The sequence below is a fragment of the Lutra lutra genome, chromosome 13, assembly GCF_902655055.1.
Source record: "Lutra lutra chromosome 13, mLutLut1.2, whole genome shotgun sequence".
NCBI classification, from domain to species: Eukaryota; Metazoa; Chordata; class Mammalia; order Carnivora; family Mustelidae; genus Lutra; species Lutra lutra.
In genome coordinates, this window is record NC_062290.1 from 89739176 (window position 1) to 89759539 (window position 20364).

Below are 20364 nucleotides of genomic sequence, written 5' to 3' on the forward strand. Positions count from 1 at the left end.
TAAGGGCTCACTATCAAGGAGACCAGTCTGAAGGGTTAGTTCAATTACTCCTCATCTTGTACATCAACTTCTGCCAACAAGAACAAATTCAGACATGGCTTAGGGATGTAATGAAACAATGTTAATACATACATCTCAGGGGGCGCCTGGCTGGCTCAGTCAGCGGAACATGCGACTCTTGGTCTAGGGGTTGTGCATTTGAGCCCCATGTTGGGCACAGAGCCTACTAGATACATATTTAAATCTCAGGAAAAGCACTTCTCAAGAGGCTGCTGTGAGAACCCTGACTCTGATCTACTTCAACTTGTGATCCACAAGACAGTAAACAGTTAAGGAGAGCCATCGCACTTTACCCTAAACCCACACTGGAATTTGCATTCTTTTCCAACAGCCCTGCCTTTTGTTACCTGCGTCCTCCGCCCCTCACCTAGGGCAAGAAATCAGGTGCAATCCAGAGGGGGAGCCAAAAAAGCCCTTTCCCTTCGTGACACGGAACGGAGCAGACACTTGCTAAAAGCTGAGTTAACGGCATCTATTCCCAAACCTCCTGAACAAAACAGGATCATGACAAAGGTGCCGGAGAAGACAAGTGTAAGCTAACAGAAGAAGAAAGGGAACAGACACATAAATCCATGCAGTGAGACTGTATTCTGGCTAAGGACGTTATGTAACCCATTTTCCCACGAAAGGCATTACAATGAACAGTGCGATATTTGGCTAATGAGCACGAAGCAGCCCCTTCCCTGTTGCTACATTCAGGATGTGAGGCGGATGCACACACGCAGTGCCAGAGATCGACCTGGGTTCAGCAAGTCATAAGGGCTGTTTCATTGAGCAATAGGTTTTTGTTTGATTTACTCAATGGAAACAGAACTGTGTCATCCACAAAAACATCCACATGTACCCTCAGGGGCTTATTTATAAACAACACCAGCTCTAGAATCCACCTTCTCTCAGGGACACCTGACGTATCCCTTCTGCAGACACTCTTTGGGTTCAAACGGAATGTTTCTAGACCAAAAGTCATCTGGATCTTTAACAGGTCTTAAAACAATCTGCACCAACCCATTCCACCAAACAAGAAATCATTAAAGATTGTGACCACTACGTCAAGTTCCAGCTTCATTCTACCAACAACTTTTACACATTTTATCTAAAAGCACAGATTCCTTGGATAATTTCGCCATTAAATATGTAAGCGGTCCAAGCACTTTTAAAATGCTGCCCACGGGACTCGTACAGGCTTCTGGACGGAGCGTGGATCGGGAGAAGCAGTTTGGAAAACTATCTACTTAGAGCTAAACACCTGTGACCCCACAATTCCAGTCTTGGGTGTATACAGAGTTCGTATCCCCAAAAAGGAGGCAAGCAATAGCCTGGTGGCTGAGAAATGGGTAAACTGTGGTATACTCACACACCCAATACCAACCACCAGTGAATGGAATAAGCTCCCACCATAGACAGCCACACGAATGACTGTTCCAAACCTAAAGTAGAACAAAAGAAGCCAAATGCAAACAGTGCTTAATAAGTGAGTACATTCACACGAGGTTCAAAAGCAGGCAAAACCGTCTGTGTCACTGGAAGTCAGAAGTGTGGACAGCCATGGGAGGAGGGTGTTGCACTGGAAGGGGCCAGGGGACCTCAGGGCCGGGATTTGCCTACCTGGGAGCTGATGACACGGGGGTGTTCACTCTGCGAAGACTTCTGGGGCTATGCATTTATGACATGCACTTCTACCTCTCTATATATTACACTTCAATTAGGAGTTTTCTTGAAAAAAGAAAAGTAGCTCCAAAATTCAAAAACTATCCTTTAAAAAAAAAAAAAAGGAAAAGAAAAAGAAAAACAGAGCCTAAGGGCAATAACTTAGTTTTTATTTTTATTGTTCTATGAAAATGAATTTTCTCTATCAAAAGCAAGGTTTTCTTTCCTTTTTTTTTTTTTAAGATTTTATTTATTTATTTGACAGAGAGAGACACCGCAGAGGGAGTGGGAGAGGGGGAAGCAGGCTTCCCATGGAGCAGGGAGCCCGATGTGGGGCTTGAACCCAGGACTCTAGGATCATGACCTGAGCTGAAGGCAAACGCTTAACGACTGAGTCACCCAGGCACCCCAAAAGCAATGGTTTCTAACTGAAATATTACCTTACATAAAAGGGTGAAAATATTTAAAGGACTATACATTCACAGGATAAATGAGTATATAAATTATCACTACATCCATTTTGCAATTAACAAACAACCTTTTTCAATATCAACTTACCTGAGCTGCTTTGCATAGCTGAGTTCAATCTCTGTCCTTTCCTTTACAAATTTGATGTATTTCTCAAGAATGTCAATTCCCCACTGTGTGTGTTTTTCTAAGTTGTCAAATTGGTCCTGTTTAAAAAAAAAACAGAGAGAGAGCTTTAGAATCTTTCTCTGTGATTAATATAACTTCAGGGAACAATTCTCTCAACAATATGTGGTGGTACAAAAAGTAGTTCTAGTATTTTCCATGATTGTACTGGGTGCTTTTCTTGTGAAGCCGTTTTAAATCAACATTACCAAATTTGGTTTGAAAACTGCCTGGGGTACTGAACTCTGACCCATTCGTTCATGTTAGAAACACAGTTTGGGGATATAGTTAACATTCTAGTACAAAGGAAAATATCTTTTCCAGATTCCAAAAACCGGGAGCTGAAACACACATCAGCTCAGTCGAGCATGCCAGCACCTCACCTGTTGCCTCTGAGTTAATTCAAACCAGCTCACTGAAATTTGGGGCAAGCAAATGGGAACAGAAAGAGTGACAAAATACTGCCTTCTTCAAACAGATAAATGAAATGACTCATGCGGACTTTATTCAATCATTCGAACATTTATGAAACCCACACCGTGGGCCAGGAAAGGAGCCGGGGAACTGAAATGCACAGAAATAGAGCCCCATCTCGCCTGGAGGTTCCTAGCCTGGAAGAATGAGAGGAGGTGGGTATTTCAGCAACAGCTACTGCAAAGGCGAGGACACATCCAGGAATCTGGGGATGTGGGGGTGGGTGGCACTTGTCCCTCTGGAGGGAAGGTGGGGGGCAGGGGGGAGAGCTCAAGGGAAGAATGGTGGTGGGTAAGAAACTGGAAAAAGTCCCAGCCCATCACCCCAGGCCTCAAACATCGGGAGTGAAGGAGCTTAGCCTCTCCAGTGCGCAGTGAGCCGTTGAACTTGGAAGGAGAGGCACGCCCACAGACATGCTTAGAATGGCCAGGAGGTGGAAGCCGGGAGATTCTTCCCTAGTCCAGAGGAGAGAAAATGGGAGGAGAGGATACACAGACCCGTAACAACTAGAATCAACTAGTCTTGGCGGCTGATTGCAAGAGGAGGCTGGAAAGGAATAGGAGGGAGAGGCGAGATTCTGGGGGCCTGCCTGTGGCTCCCGGGACGAGAGAATCGAGGGGCTGGGGTGAAGTAGCACGATGCCCGAGGGAGTGACATGTCCAGAGGGGAGCTGGAAACACAGATCCATTCGGAGCTCAAGGAGGGAGGGCTGTGACCTGGTGGATCTGAAGGGATTCAAGGAGAGGGTTAGCAACGTCGCCTGCCGCTATGCCCTGAATTATCGAAGAGGGACCTGGCCTCTGGGAGAGCCCAGAAAGGCCTGGGAAAGCGACGGGAGTGTCAGTGCGACATTGCAGGGAAGGGAAAGCTGCCGGGATAGAAAGATGGACCATGGCTGCTGGCTCCTGGGAGATAGCCGGAAAAAAGAAATATGCAAGTTCCGGCCCCAGCCTGGAACTCCACCACCCGGGGCCACAGAATGTAGCCAAAATGTAGTCGTTTGCCTAGAGATGCCGAATCAGTCGCAGCCTAATTTCACAATGCAGTCATGAGGATCACAGGAAATGGAAGAGAGTCAAATCGAGTATAAAAAATACAAAGCCACAATTTAATCCTATCGCAGGTGTGAGATCCTAATGCCATCCTTCAGCTTGGTTTTAAAACCTAGCATCTGCCACTTTATACCTGTCCTCGTCCTCTCATTCTGCATTCCATTCCAAGTTGTGCAAATGGGCAAATGAGTACACGGAGTTCCCTAGAAGTCCACCTTGGGTGGGAGTGTGGGTCCTGCAGAGCCAAAAACATTTTTCTTTCTTTTTTTTTTTTTTTAAGATTTATTTATTTGACAGACAGAGATTACAAGTAGGCAGAGAGGCAGGCAGAGAGAGGGGGAAGCAGGCTCCCTGCTGAGCAGAGAGTCCCATGTGGGGCTCTATCCCAGAACCCTGGGATCATGACCTGAGCCAAAGGCAGAGGCTTTAACCCACTGAGCCACCCACCTAGGCGCCCCCCCAAAACATTTTTTCTCCAAGAAATTCTCTTTTTTTTTTTTTAAGATTTTATTTATTTATTTGACAGAGAGAAATCACAAGTAGGCAGATAGGCAGGCAGAGAGAGAGAGGAGGAAGCAGGCTTCCCGCTGAGCAGAAAGCCCGATGTGGGGCTCGAACCCAGGACCTGGGATCATGACCTGAGCCGAAGGCAGCGGCTTAACCCACTGAGCCACCCAGGCGCCCCAAGAAATTCTCTTCTTGAAGAAAACTCATTTCCTCTTACTTCCACCCAGGCCCACAGAACAGGTTGAGAAACTAAGGTTTTAATTTACCGGAATGGTTTTCTCATGAAAAAGAATCACTGCAAAACGTCTTCAAATCTAATAAATGTTTACATTATCATAAAAAAACAAGGGACAACTCTGTAAGGTTTTCATTGATTCTTGTCCCCAATAATATATTTCACAGACATCTAGTTTCTACTTCAAGGAATACTAGTCAGGAAGGTGATTTATTTATGTCCTCCATATAGACAAGGGTGGTCAAGCAAATTGATAGGGTAAACAAGACTGTGGGTCACTTCAAACTACTCGAGAGAACAAATATACAAACAATTCAAGTCATGATTACAAATCATTCCTAGCTCTTCAGAGCAAGGCTTGTTTAAAGCTCTGGGCTGGTTGGTAACCCTCTGCTAACCTAGTTTCATAGCTAGTTTCCTAGCTAATTTCCTATTTATTTTAAAACGCCTTTCCAGACCCATCTCTTCATTTGAGTCCTGGTTCATATCCCAATCCCAGAAGCTTACTATATTCAGGAGTTAAAGGGGTTTCCTTGAAAACTTGCTAACAGGGGCACGGGGGTGGCTCAGTGGGTTAAAGCCTCTGCCTTCGGCTCAGGTCATGATCTCAGGGTCCTGGGATGGAGCAGCACCATCGGGCTCTCTGCACAGCAGGGAGCCTGCTTCCCCCTCTCTCTCTGCCTGTCTTTCTGCCTGCTTGTGATCTCTGTCAAATAAATAAATAAAATCTTTAAAAAAAAAAGAAAGAAAAAAAAAGAAAACTTGCTAACATCATCTGCTTTTAGATTGTCCTGATGATAATCTCACTACATATTTTTCCCTGTGAGTATCTGATTCTTCTTTTTCTTTTTCTTTTTTAAGCTCTGGTGTATAGAATACAGAGCAAAAGCTTTTGATACCGAAACTCTTTGTTTTGTTTTGTTTCTTTTAAATCTACACTTGAATTGAGTCTACCTTAAAAATTACTGGCCCCAACCCAACAGTATGCTTTCAATAAAGTTATCTGTATTCAGGAACATTCTGCAAGCTGTAATAAGGTCAAAATAAGAGAAGATCTTAATACTAAAAACCTTACTCAGTAGCAACAAATAAACTAGTACTTGTCAATATAGGATCGGCTCTTTTTATGCTGATTAGAACATCTCTTGGGGGGCCTGGCTGGTTTAGTAGGTGGAACATGCAGCTCTTGATCTTGGGGTTGTGAGTTTGAGCCCCACACTGGGTGTAGAGCTTACTTAAAAAAAATAATGAAATGAAATAAAATGTTGTCACAAATAAAATTTTTTTAAATACTAAGACTTCCCTAATGATGCCACACTCTACCACTCCCATCACAGGGATTGCCACGGCATGGAGTTTTTTGACAGCAGCTAAAAGCAAATTCAAAACAGATGAAAAACTAATCAACCCACTTACATTCTTGACCAAAATGTGGAAAACTTAATGGAAAAACATTCCAAATCTTAAAAAGACTCCTTTGTGAGCAAATATTATAAAGGGCCCTTTAAAAAAAGAGCCTTCAGGGGCGCCTGGGTGGCTCAGTGGGTTAAAGCCTCTGCCTTCGGCTCAGGTCATGATCTCAGTGTCCTGGGATAGAGCCCCGCATTGGACTCTCTGCTCAGCGGAGAGCCTGTTTCCCCCTCTCTCTGTCTCTGCCTGCCTCTCTGCCTACTTGTGATCTCTGTTTGTCAAATAAATAAAAATATTAAAAAAAAAAAAACAAAAATCAGCCTTCGGCACTTTGGAGATGGGGCCATTAGCAAAAATAGACCCTTCCCTTGTGATGTTACAGGACAGCAGTTCTGCCCTCTTAAAAATCATTAAGGACCTTCGAAAGCTTTTATTTATGTGGGTTATGGCCATCAATACGTACTGTATCAGAAATTAAAAACTGAGAGTTTTAAACATGCTTATTAATTTATTTTAAAAGACGACACTAAATCCATCATATGTCAAAAGAAACAGCACTTTTTTAAAATAACTTTCCTTTCCAAAACAAAAACAAAAAGTGAGAAAACTGGCACTGTTTCACTTTTTTGCAAATCTATTTAATGTTTGGTTTCATAGAAGACAGCTGGATGCTCAGATCCTTCTGAATTCAATCTCGTGCGACTCCTTACTTTGCCTGAAATAGGAGAAAAAATAAGACTTCGCGCAGATATGTAGTAAGAAAGTGGAGTAGTTCAAGAGCCTTTTTAGGTCATGCTGGCTATTACCTGATACTACCCCAAGATTCAACTAATAGTTTCTTTTTTTTTTTTTTTTAAGATTTTATTTATTTATTTGACAGAGAGAGATCACAAGTAGACGGAGAGGAAGGCAGAGAGAGAGAGAGAGGGAAGCAGGCTTCCCGCTGAGCAGAGAGCCTGATGTGGGACTCGATCCCAGGACCCTGAGATCATGACCTGAGCCGAAGGCAGCGGCATAACCCACTGAGCCACCCAGGCGCCCCTCAACTAATAGTTTCTTAAAGGCTAGTTGCAATATGAAATCTGAAACCCTCCCAAAGAATTTTTTGCATCAGGTTACAATAAAATGCACTCATTGATCTCATGCTCTGAATGGATCTTCTGCCTGCACGTGACTGTGTAACATTATTTAGAAAACACCATTTACAAAGTATCATGTCACTGATAACTTGCAGATCTTCCAAATGTTGCCACATTGCATTACAAAATATATTCAAATCACATTTGTTTATATTGCTACCTATCTTGTCTTTTCCAATGTCTTTATTTTTAAATTTTTATTTGTTTTTAAAAATTTGTTAGAGAGTGGGGCGCCTGGATGGCTCAGTGGGTTAAAGTCTCTGCCTTCGGCTCAGGTCATGATCCCAGGGTCCTGGGGTCGAGCCCCACATTGGGTTCTCTTCTTGGCAGGGAGTCTGTTTCCTCCTCTCTCTCTGCCTGCCCCTCTGCCTGCTTGTGATCTCTCTGTCAAATAAATAAATAAAATCTTTAAAAAAAAATTTTTTTTGTTAGCGAGAGAGAGAATACACACAAGTGGGGAGGAGGGACAGAGGGAAAGGGAGAAACAGGCTCCCTGTTGAGCAAGAAGCCCGATGTGGGGCTTGATCCCTGGACTCTAGGATCATGACCTGAGCCAAAGGAAGTTGCTTAACTGACTGAGCCACCCAGGCACCCTATTTATTATGTCTTTTTTTTTTTTTTTTAAAGTAAGCTCTATTCCCAACATGGGGCTTGAACTCATGACCCTGAGGTTAAGAATCTGAGGAGTCTTTAAATACCGGGGAGCCATCACACTCACAGTTGCAAATACAAATTTTCCAAAATACCAATTTTCACTTAAAAGGTAGAATTCCATCATTGGCAACAAATAGCTCTTTCCTTAAAAGGACAGGCTCAGGGGGGCACCTGGGTGGCTCAGTGGGTTAAGCCGCTGCCTTCGGCTCAGGTCATGATCTCGGAGTCCTGGGATCGAGCCCCGCATCGGGCTCTCTGCTCAGCAGGGAGCCTGCTTCCTCCTCTCTCTCTGCCTGCCTCTCTGCCTGCTTGTGATCTCTCTGTCAAAAAAATAAATAAAATCTTTAAAAAAAAAAAAAAAAAAGGACAGGCTCAGGGGAACCCTCCTACACTGTCGGTGGGAATGCAAGCTGGTGCAACCACTCTGGAAAACAGCATGGAGGTTCCTCAAAATGTTGAAAATAGAACTACCCTATGACCCAGCAATCGCACTACTGGGTATTTACCCCAAAGATACAGATGTAGTGATCTGAAGGGACACGTGCACCCGAATGTTTATAGCAGCAATGTCTACAATAGCCAAACTATGGAAAGAACCTAGATGTCCATCAACAGATGAATGGATAAAGAAGATGTGGTATATATACACAATGGAATACTATGCAGCCATCAAAAGAAATGAAATCTTGCCATTTGCGACGACGTGGATGGAACTAGAGGGTATCATGCTTAGCGAAATAAGTCAATTGGAGAAAGACAACTATCATATGATCTCCCTGATACGAGGAAGTGGAGATGCAACATGGGGGGTTATGGGGGTAGGAGAAGAATAAATGAAACAAGATGGGATTGGGAGACAAACCATAAGTGACTCTTAATCTCACAAAACAAACTGAGGGTTGCTGGGGGGAGGGGGGTTGGGAGAGGGGGGTGGGGTTATGGACACTGGGGAGGGTATGTGCTATGGTGAGTGCTGTGAAGTGTGTAAACCTGGTGATTCACAGACCTGTACCCCTGGGGATAAAAATACATTATATGTTTATTAAAAAAAATAAATAAATTTTAAAAAATTTAAAAAGGACAGGCTTGGGGTGCCTGGGTGGCTCAGATGGGTGGGTCATGATCTCCATGCAGGTCCTGGGATGGAGCCCCATGTCAGGCTCCCAACTCAGTGGGAAGTCGGCTTCTCCTCTCCCTCTGCCCCTCCCCCCGTTTGTGCTCTCTCTTTCTCTCAAATGAATAAATAAAATCTTAAAAAAAATAAAGGGACAGGCTCACTTTATTCATTTTTGAGAAAATACCTGCCAAATGCCCGAGAGTTCATCTGCCAACTGTCCTCTTTTTTTTTGTTTTAAAGATTTTATTTATTTATTTGACAGAGAGAAACAGTGAGAGAAGGAACACAAGCAGGAGGAGTGGGAGAGGGAGAAGCAGGGTCCCCCTCCCTCGACGTGGGACTCGATCCCAGGACGCTAGGATTATGACCTGTCGAAGGCAGATGCTTAACGACGGAGCCACCCAGGCGCCCTGCCAACTGTCCTCTTAAGTAAAAATGGTGTCCATGAAAAACCAAGTTAGTTCAGCTCACGATGCAATCACTGAAGTATCCTGGTGACACTAAGCGCTTCAGGCATATTTCCCATCTTGTCATACTATTCAAAAAGTGTATACTCAACAGTTGAGATTTAATAAAATTACTCCTCTTACTGCTTCATTGAGGGCATTTTTATTTTTTTATTTTTTAAAAAAAGATTTAACTTACTTATTTGACAGAGAGAGGGAGAGAGCACAAGGCAGAGGGAGAAGCAGACTCCCCGCTGAGCAAGGAGCCCGACGTGGGGCTCGATCCCAAGATCCTGGGATCATGACCTGAGCCAAAGGCAGACACTTAACTGAGCCACCCAGGCGCCACCACTGAGGATATTTCTGGATAAAAGGGATTTTTTTTTTTTTTTTTAACTGCTAACAGTGAAGAATACAAGACCTGCTGAGTTTGGAGCCATTGCCCTGATTCGCGTCAAGGGGCCTGCCGCCTTCCCATCACCACCTTTATACCACGAGCCTCAACATCCACACCGTGAGAAAGACAGTGTCTTTGTATCATTATGAAAATAGTTTTGACTCTGTGGACTCCATAAGAGGAGGCCCAGGGGCTGCACTGTAAGAACTCCTCCCCCATGACACACGCTCTAAAATTTCTATTTGAAAGCTTCGTGTTTCCAAAGATTAAGGAAGGCAGATAATATATGAACTAATGGAAGGTGATGTTTAATGTACTATGAAGTGCCTACTATATATATGCTCAAGAATTAACTCGCAATTGCCAAGAGAACTGCAATGGATGTTTCCAAGGAGTTGGGTGGAAGGCGATACCCCCTCCTGACCACTTACTGCTCCTCGAATTCAAACCAAACAAAGGTTCAGGGCAGGAGCTGTTGGCTACAAGAGGCTGAGTAGGCTGCAGGGACAAACGAGGACAGCACGAGTGCATTAATCCAACGCAATTACTGTATTTTCCAATCGATCATTTTCAGGTCTGGCTGTCTGCACGCGGAAGACCGAAGCGAAGTATGGACCACGGCAGCTGTCTGGGTCGTTACATCCTCATCAGAGTTCCTAAAGCATCACGAAGTTCAATACAAATGTTGTCTTCCTGTACCTACAAGAGCGACTCGTCGGTCGGTGTCGGGACTGGTCTCTCTACGTCCATGGAGAATGAAGACTCTTGGCTACGCCTAAGAAGTCGTCTGCTGACGGGGCGCCTGGGTGGCTCAGTGGGTTGGGCCGCTGCCTTCGGCTCAGGTCATGATCCCAGGTCCTGGGTTCGAGCCCCACATCGGGCTTTCTGCTCAGCGGGGAGCCTGCTTCCTCCTCTCTCTCTGCCTGCCTCTCTGCCTGCCTCTCTGCCTACTTGTGATTTCTCTCTGTCAAATAAATAAATAAAAATCTTAAAAAAAAAATAAAATTAAAAAAAAAAAAAAAAAAAAAGAAGTCGTCTGCTGAAATCTGATTTTTCTTTGGAAGTCTGCAAAAGAACAGACCCAGGAAGTACTTTCAGAAAAGCTAGTTACTAGGGGCACCTGGGTGGCTCAGTGGGTTAAGCCTCTGCCTTTGGCTCGGGTCATGATTTCAGGGTCCTGGGATCGAGCCCCGCATTGGGCTCTCTGCTCAGCGGGGAGCCTGTCCCCCCCCCCCGCCTGCCTCCCTGCCTACTTGTGATTTCTGTCAAATAAATAAATAAAATCTTTAAAAAATAATAATAAAAAATAAAATAAAATGAGGACACCCAAGTCTGCCTCTAGGAAGTTTTTCTCCATAGTATAGGTCAAGTTTTTAATACCGTACTTCCTGTCACTGGAAAGTGTACTAAACCGACACAAATTCAGAGTCCCAGGGGCGCCTGGGTGGCTCAGCGGGTTAAGCCGCTGCCTTCGGCTCAGGTCATGATCTCAGGGTCCTGGGATCGAGCCCCGCATCGGGCTCTCTGCTCGGTGGAGAGCCTGCTTCCTCCTCTCTCTGCCTGCCTCTCTGCCTGCTTGTGATCTCTCTCTGTCAAATAAATAAATAAATAATCTTTAAAAAAAAAAAAAACAAAAAAAAAAACAAATTCAGAGTCCCTGGAACAAGCCAATCTGGTAAGAAACTAAGTTGCTAAGGTTACGTCGGTGTCAGTGGCTCAGACTCAAGAGGAGGGTATCCTGAGGCCAGCTCTCCAGGAATCTCTCCCCAAGGGACTCACTCAGTGAAGAGAATTAACTCTTCCATATCACTGGGTCCGTTTCTGTCCATGCTGTGTAGACCACTGTTTTAGTATACTCTAATTCAGGATAAATCCACTTTTCAAAGGACTAGGGCACTTGGAGGAGCAGACTTTAAATGGCTCTATCTGGGGGCACCTGGGTGGCTCAGTGGGTTAAAGCCTCTGCCTTCCCCTCAGGTCATGATCCCAGTGTCCTGGGGTCGAGCCCCATATGGGGCTTTCTCTCAGTGGGGAGCCTGCTCCCCGCCCCTCCGCCTCCCTCTCTGCTTACTTGTGATCTCTGTCTGTAAATAAATAAATAAAATCTTTAAAGAAATAAAAAAATTAAAAAATAAATGGCTCTATCTGAACAGACTCCTTTGGGATGATATTACTGGTATTAGCTTCCTCTCATCTTTAAGAGAAAAGTGTCAGCACGTATAGATCTACCCAGAGTAAACGTAACAAAACCTCCATTTAAATGTTTTAAAAAATCAATTAGGTTCTGAATATTAAAGTAGCTGTATATATAGGAACAAAAAAAGTTTGACAAACCTTTACAAAAAAAATGTGTCATCACAAATGCCACCTGAAATTCTAGATCTCAAATTTGAAACAAAGACTTCAATTAATCTCCATGGACAAGGAAAAAGAATTTTTCTCACATACGACGTCAAAAGCAGAAATACTTTTGGGGTGTCTGGGCGGCTCAGTTAGTTGACAGCTGACTCTTGGTTTTGGCTCAGGTCATGAAACCAGGGTCCTGGAATCAAGCCCCACATTGGGCTCTGCACTCACTGGGGAGTCTGCTTGAGTCTGCTTTCTCCCTCTACCCCTCCTATGCACCACCTGGTGTGTGCTCTCTCTCTCTCTCTCAAATAAATAAATCTTTTTTAAAAAGAAATACCGGGGCGCCTGGGTGGCTCAGTGGGTTAAAGCCTCTGCCTTCAGCTCAGGTCATGATCCCAGGGTCCTGGGATCAAGCCCCACATCGGGCTCTCTGCTCCGCAGGGAGCCTGCTTCCTCCTCCTCTCTCTCTCTCTGCCTGCCTCTCTGCCTACTTGTGATCTCTATCTGTCAAATAAATAAATAAAATCTTAAAAAAAAAAAAAAGAAATACCAAAATATATACTTTCAACATGACAGCATCAAAATTGACGTGATGAAGAACCATTACCCAAAGGAAAGTCACTGTTTACACAGAAAAAAAAAAAACAGATAAAAGGTAAAGGACAGCAGTAGATGGTTTATTTCGAGGAGCACAGACACCCTCTGGTTAGACAATACCAAGTAGACACAGATTCTGTAAAATCACACATTCATCTGCTATTTCTGAAACAGGTTCTCTGAATTAGGTGGGGTTCTCCCCTCAAACCTGGGTTGAAAAGGAGTCTATGACATAATTAGCAAAAGAGGAGCTCCAACATCACAGTGTCAAGTTGCACAGTCAAGTTAATACAAAAGATTTTCATGAGAAAGGAAAAGTGCACACAATGGAAGGTTTTACTGAACTTCGAATCTCTAAAATGCAAGTCCAAAAACTGCCATAAAACCAGGTTTACCGATGGAGGCATATTTGCCTCAATCACCAGCCATAATCTATCTAACTCTGTTTCTGTTGCGAAAATGAAATTACTAAGGAACTATTCTGTTCGTGGCTCCTTCCAGCGACAGCATTCTGAACCCAAGGAGTAAGAATGTAAACAAACACAGGATGAAAACATATGCATGAGTTAAAAACAAAACAAAAACAAAACAAAACAAAAAAAACTTCAGGGGTGCCTGGGTGGCTCAGTCAGTTGAGCGTCTGACTCTTGAATTCAGCTCAGGTCATGATCTCGGGGTCCTGAGACTGAGCCCCAAATCAGGCTCCACACTCGGTACAGAGTCTGCTTGTCTCTCTCTGTCCCCATCCTCGCTCTTGCACACTCTCTCTCTCTCAAATAAATAAAATCTTAGAAAAACAAACAAACAAACCCAAACTTTAACAGAAGCCGACGGGTTAACAGCACGGAGATGAAGTGGTAGAAACAGTGTGGAAAAGCACACAGAATCTGAAAAGCTGCATTTTCGTGTTTTAGGACAATAATTCTATTGTGTAAAAGGGCAGCAAGGAGGCTGGTGGGGGACGTATACCAGACGGAATGGGATGGACAGTAGCCGACTTGGGGCTGATGGACGCAGGGATGGCCCACGCCGAGTCTTAGCACTGCATCCTGAAATGACAAGAGAAAGACGTAACTCGTGCCCAAAGCACCAGAATTCTGACTCTCCTGGAGTCTGAGCGGCAGAGATTTGGAGGGGAGACTGCTACGGAATGCATTCCTTTAAGAAGCCGCAATAAACTCTGGCCTATTATTTCAATGTTCTTAGAACACCACAGTCACTTTCTCCCCCCTCCATTCCCCTGGATACAGTAAAAAGCAACCCACAAACAAATATAAACACCTGTGCCCACCCCAAATATACTGAATGACAGAGATCACAAAGAATATGCTTTTCAAGGGGAGGGGAGGGAGGGATTAAAGAGTGTTTACTTTTTTCATTTAAAAAAAAATCATTTTTATTTTTATATATTTTTTTAAAAAACAAGTCATTTTTAAAGTGATCATAAAAATCACTCCTTCGTCCAGACGTTGTCAAGTATCTTAAGCAGACGAGGAAAGGTAGGAAAGATGACGGAGCTATAAAACCCAGGGCTGGGAAGAGGGCTCTGATGTGCAACAGACTGGGTTGAACCAATCAGCTCTCCTGGAAAGACAGAAACTGGTTACAGAAAGCAAAATCTCGCTCTAAGAAAGAAATGCTGTTTCCCTGTGACAGGACACAAGAGGGGCTTGGTCCAGCCCTAACTGTGACATGAACATCTTTTTTTTTTTTTATTAAAGATTTTATTTATTTATTTGACAGAGATCACAAGTAGGCAGAGAGACAGGAAGGGAAGCAGGCTCCCCACTGAGCAGAGAGCCCAATGCGGGACTTGATCCCAGGACCCTGAGATTATGACCTGAGCCGAAGGCAGAGGCTTTAACCCACTGAGCCAGCCGGGCGTCCCGACATGAACATCTTTAACGCAAATGTTCAGTGTCAGAAGCGTCTGGCTTCGGCCTGGAAATGGAATCCACTTGCTCATCTCCTGGTGTTTGTACATCCGCTCCGTTGAGCCTGACTTTATATGACCTGGACCCAAGCCCGCTCAACCAGCAGACACGAGTTCAGTTATCCGCCCTCCTCCGCTGCCCTTTCTTTAAACCCTGGAGAACGAGGCATACCTCTCCAACATCCCACACTGTTCTCTACAGGTGATTGTCGCCCCCAAGAAAGAAGTTCAAGACCAACCTAAGGGAGGAAGATAAGAGGGAGAGGGAAGAAGGAAGAAACCACGCTCTAAATACCAGAACACTGAAGGCAATCCAAAGGCTAAATGAGAACAAAGCATATCAGCTAAATTTTTAATGAGGAAAAAAAAAAAACAACCCTCAGATTTTTAAAGGCCTGACTCATTGCTCAACTCTATAAATATTTCCATGTGTGTGGGGAAGGGGTGCAAAATATTACAGAAATATCACAGGGAAAAAAAAATTCTAAGCCCTGTCACCTGAAACTTAGTTAATATCAGTGCAGAAGATTTTCCAAACACTTAGCAACAAACTCACTTCCAATTTTAAGTAAAGATGGTTAATTAAGCAAGAGCGCCTGGGTGGCTCAGTCTTAAGTGTCTGCCTTCAGCTCAGGTCATGATCCCAGGGTCCTGGGATGGAGCCCTGCATCGAGCTCCCTGCTCAGCGGGAAGCCTGCTTCTCCCTCTCCCACTCCCCCTGCTTGTGGTCCCTCTCTCACTGAGTCTCTGTCAAATAAATAAATAAATAATCTTAAAAAAAAAAAAAGATGGGACGCCTGGGTGGCTCAGTTGGTTGGACGACTGCTTTCGGCTCAGGTCATGATCTCGGAGTCCTGGGATCGAGTCCCGCATCAGGCTCCCAGCTCCACGGGGAGTCTGCTTCTCCCTCTGACCTTCTCCTCGCTCATGCTCTCTCTCACTGCCTCTCTTTCAAATAAATAAATAAAATCTTAAAAAAAAAAAAAAAGATGGTTAAGCAAATGCATGGGTGGTGTTCTCTTTTTAAGACACGGGAACCCAACTCTCCAGCCCACGGCCACAGTCGAGCATCCCATGCGAAGGACCCAGGTGACAGATTAGATGGACCAATCAGAAACTCTCCAGGAACAGGTGCTGGAGCTTAGAGATGAAAATTGGCCCTGTGCATGCCAAATTAGGAAAAAAAAGAACTTCTCTTTGGGTCTGTTACTTTCAATCTAACCCATACAACCCTGTTTCTTTCCAATAAATTGCAAGAATTCAACACTTCTTACTGAGAGCGGACCATGAGCTGAGCTCTGTGCCAGGCACTAGAATTCCAGAGGACAGTGAAGTTTTAATTAAGATAAAAGGCAGTGGGAGCACAGAAGCGTGGGATCAGTTCTGAACGTGGGATTAGGGAAAGCCTTTCAGGGGAAGTGATGTTCAAGCTGAAACAAGAAGGAAAAGGAAAAGCCAATACGCAAAATGGGGAGAAGCCGGAAGAAGGCAGAGGAGGGGGCAACAGACCAGGCGGAGGGAAGAGAACGTGCAGAGGCCCCAGGAAGGGAAGAACACGGCACACGGAAGGAAATGAAGGCCGTCCCGTCTCCCTCCAGTGTGAAGATAAAGAGGAAGAAGGGTGTGATAAGGAGAAAGACAGGGGCCAGATCAGCCAGGGCCTTGGAGACCACAGCCAGGGTTCCACGGAACAGTTCTGAGTGTTTGCCAACTAATACAATCCCTCCTTCTCTCTAAGACTTCTTTGTGACTTACAGCCTGTGTTTTTAAATGATTAAATGAGGGCCATCTGGATGGCACAGTTGGCTAAGCATCTGACTCTTGGTTTCGGCTCAGGTCATGATCTCAGGGTCCTGAGATGGAGCCCCGCCTTGGTCCCTCTCCCTCTGCCCTTCCCTCTGTTCGTGCTCTCTCTCCATAGAAATAGATAAAATCTTTAAAAAATAAGTAAACAGAAAAAAATGATTAAATGAAGGGTACCTGGCTGGCTGGCTCAGTCAGTAGAGCGTGAGGCTCTTTATCTCAGGGTTCCGGGTTTGAGCCCCATTTGGGAGTAGAGATTACTTAAAAATAAAATAAAATCTGTTTCTTTTTAAGATTTTATTTATTTATTTATTCATTTGACAGAGAGAGTGAGCAAGTAAGAGAGAGAGAGAGCATGAAGAAGAGAAGGAGAAGCAGGCTTCCTGCCGAGCAGGGAGCCCGATATGGGGCTCGATCCCAGGACCCTGGGATCATAACCTGAGCGAAAGGAAGACGCTTAACAACTAAGCCACCCATGTACCCCAAAAATAAAATAAAATCTTTAAAAAATAAATAAATAGGGGCACGTGGGTGGCTCAGTCGGTTAAGTGTCCAACTCTTGGTTTTGGTTCAAGTCATGATCTCAGGGCTGTGGGGTCGAGCCCCGTGTCTGGCTCTCCACTCGGCAGGAGTCTGCTTGCAATCCATCTCTCCCTCTGCACCCCCCCAACTTCTGCGAAAACTCTCTCTCTCTCTCAATAAAAATAAATAATCTCTTTTCAAAAAGAAGACATTGGGGCACCTGGGTGGTTCAGTCATTAAGCATCTGCCTTTGGCTCAGGTCGTGATCCCAGGGTCCTGGGATAGAGCCCCGAATCGGGCCCCCTGCTCAGCGGGAAGCCTGCTTCTTCTCTCCCACTCCCCCTGCTTGTGTTCCCTCTCTCGCTGTGTCTCTCTCTGTCAAATAAATAAATAAAATCATTTTAAAAAATGGTTTAGCTGAACAATAAATAAATAAAAAAAAAAGAAGGCATTAAAGAAAACTGGTATAAATGGAGAGGATGAGTCCTGTTCATAAATTAGAAGGCTATCTACTGTAAATATATTAACTCTCCTCCAAATCATCTGTAGATTAGTGTTGTTTCTTTCTTTCTTTTTTTTTTTTTAAGGATTTTATTTATTTGACAGACAGAGATCACGAGTAGGCAGAGAGGCAGGCAGAGAGAGAGGAAGGGAAGGAGGCTCCCTGCTGAGCAGAGAGCCCGATGTGGGACTCGATCCCAGGACCCTGAGATCATGACCCAAGCTGAAAGCAGAGGCTTTAACCCACTGATTCACCCAGGCGCCCTCAGTGTTGTTTCAATTAAAAACCCAGCAAGTTTTTGGAGAACACCATTCACAGCTTCAAACGGAAGTTGCAAAGGTCAAGCAATAGCCGGAACACTTGAAGCACAGGTGGGGGTAAGAGCTATACTGGACACTGACTCATAATAAAGCTGAGTAAGAAGCTGTGTGGTACCAACCAGGGGCAGAAAAGCAGGCAAATGCAAGGCACAGAACGAGGGTATATAAAACAACTTTGTATGGAAAAGAGGAAGCCATCAGAGAACCTGGTGGCTAAGGACCTGGAGTCTTGAGCTAGAATGGTTTAGTCTGAGCTCTGGCTCTTTGGCATGCTAGCTATGTCCTGTGGAGTAAGCTACTTAACCTGTGTTTCTGTGTCTAAAAAATGGGGCTAAATGCAGGATCTATGTGTAGGGTTACTGTAAGGATTAAGTGTTATCTCGTGCTGAGAGCACTGCCTGGCAAGTGTGAATGACGGCCACCACCACTGCCCCGACTACCATCACCATCAGCCAATGAGGAAAGAACAGGCTGTCCCACGGAAGGTGCGGGGAGCCTGAGACCCCTGATCTCAGGGTTGTGAGTTCGAGCCCCCATTGGGTGTAGAGATGACTTAAAGAATAACATCCTCAGGGGCATCTGGGTGGCCTCGTCAGTTAAGCATCCGACTCTTGGTTTCAGGGTTGTGAGGTCAAGCCCCGCACTGGGCTCTGTGCTCATCCGAGTCTGCTTAACTTTCTCTCTCCCTCTCCCGCTCTCCCTCCTTCCTGTGCTCTCTATCTCTCTCTCACATAAATAAGTAATCTTTTTAAAAAATGATAAATAAATAAATAATTTTTAAAGGGGGCTGGATAATTGAGTATCTATTAGAAAAAATGAAATCAAACCTCTATTTCTTACAATATATAAAAACTAATTCAAGATAGATTAAGGATCTAAATGTAAAAGTTAAGACCATAAAGGAAAAACAATAAACTTGACTGTATAAAAACTAAAAACTTTTGGAGCGCCTGGGTGGCTCAATGGGTTAAGCGTCTGCCTTCGGCTCTGGTCATGATCCTGGAGTCCCAGGACTAAGCCCCACATTGCATCAGGCTTCCTGCTCAGCAGGCAGTCTGCTTCTCCCTTTGCCCCTCACCCCACTTGTGCGCTCGTGTGCGTGCTCGCTCTTTCTCTCTCTCTCTCTCTCTCTCTCTCGTTCTCTCTCAAATAAATAAATAAAATCTTAAAAAAAAAAAAAAACTAAAAATTTCTGTCATGCAGAGATACCCCAAGGTAAGTGAAATGATAAAGAATAAACTGGGAGAAGATACTTGTAACACTATGATCAACAAAGGATTAGTATCTATAATATAGAAAGAACACCTTCGAATCAGTATTCTTCAAAAGATAAAATGACTCAATTGGAAAAGGGGCAAAAATAAGAAGAATTTTAAACATGAAATGATACTTAGCCTTATTAGTAACCAGAGAAAGGCATATTAAAACTACAGTCAGATACCATTTCACACCCACCAGCCTGGTAAAAATTTCGTCAGAAAACACCAAGTGTTAACAATGCATTGCAAGGGAAAGGGTCACACCCTACTGGGGACCTTGGAAAACAAACTGGTTTTGCCTAGTAAAGGTGAACTTGGGCCCTGCATTACACCTAGGTATTCCTTCCCTACATATATATCTTAAGGTCTAAAACCCAGACTGCAAATTCTTGTTCATGCGCACAATGAGACATGAGTAAGAATGTATGTAGCAGCAATCACAGTAGCAAAATACTAGAAACAACTCAACTGTCCATCTCATTTCATTTATATAAAGTCTCCAAATAGGAAAAACTAAATATATTATTTACTGATATAGTCATAAGTGACAAAAAACTATAAAGAAAAACAAGAGAGGGGTGCGTAGGTAGCTCAGACGGTTGAGTGGCTGCCTGCAGCTCAGGTCATGATCTTGGGGTCCTGGGATCCAGGCCCGCATCAGGCTCCCTGCTCAGCGGGGAGTCTGTTCTCCCTCTGCCCCCTGCCCAACTCATTTTCTCTCTTTCTTTCTGTCTCTCTCTCTCCTTCAAATAAATAAATAATCTTTTTAAAAAATAAAAGGAAGGAAAGATGGAAGGAAGGAGAAAAAAAGAAAAATGAGAATATTTTTAAAAAGATTTTATTTATTTGACAAACAGAGATCACAAGTAGGCAGAGAGGCAGGCAGAGAGAGAGGGGGAAGCAGGCCCCCCCGCTGAGCAGGGACTCCCCCTCCCCATGCAGGACTCTATCCCAGGACCCTGAGATCATGACCTGAGCCGAAGGCAGAGGCTTAACCCCCTGAGCCACCCAGGTGCCCCAAGAATATTTTTTAACACAAAATTCTGGATAATACTCAACTAGGGAGAAATGTGATCAGAGGCCATAGGAAGCTTCTGGGGGGCAGAGTAATTTTTCTTTACCTGGGTGGAATGTACGCACGGGTTCATTTTACTGCTATTTTTGTATACATACATGTTTCCATACGTTCTTTTGTAATATGCCATAATTAATGTTTAATTGTTAGTTTATAGCTGGGTTGATGGGAAAATCTTCAGTATAAAGAGAAACTTGAGATCATTCGAGCCTCTGCCAACTGGAGGTCAAAAC

The 20364-nt window shown here is 44.1% G+C and overlaps 1 protein-coding gene across 18 annotated transcripts in view; it reads right to left on the reverse strand.

Moving 5' to 3' along the window:
- FNBP1 (formin binding protein 1) overlaps positions 1 to 20364 on the reverse strand; it is a 148486-nt gene that overhangs the window by 89775 nt on the left and 38347 nt on the right. For all 18 annotated transcript variants that reach the window (XM_047701216.1, XM_047701233.1, XM_047701232.1 and 15 more), the window contains exon 2: positions 2266 to 2381. In XM_047701216.1, coding sequence (XP_047557172.1) covers positions 2266 to 2381 — 116 coding nt within the window. The remainder of the gene's footprint in view (positions 1 to 2265; positions 2382 to 20364) is intronic.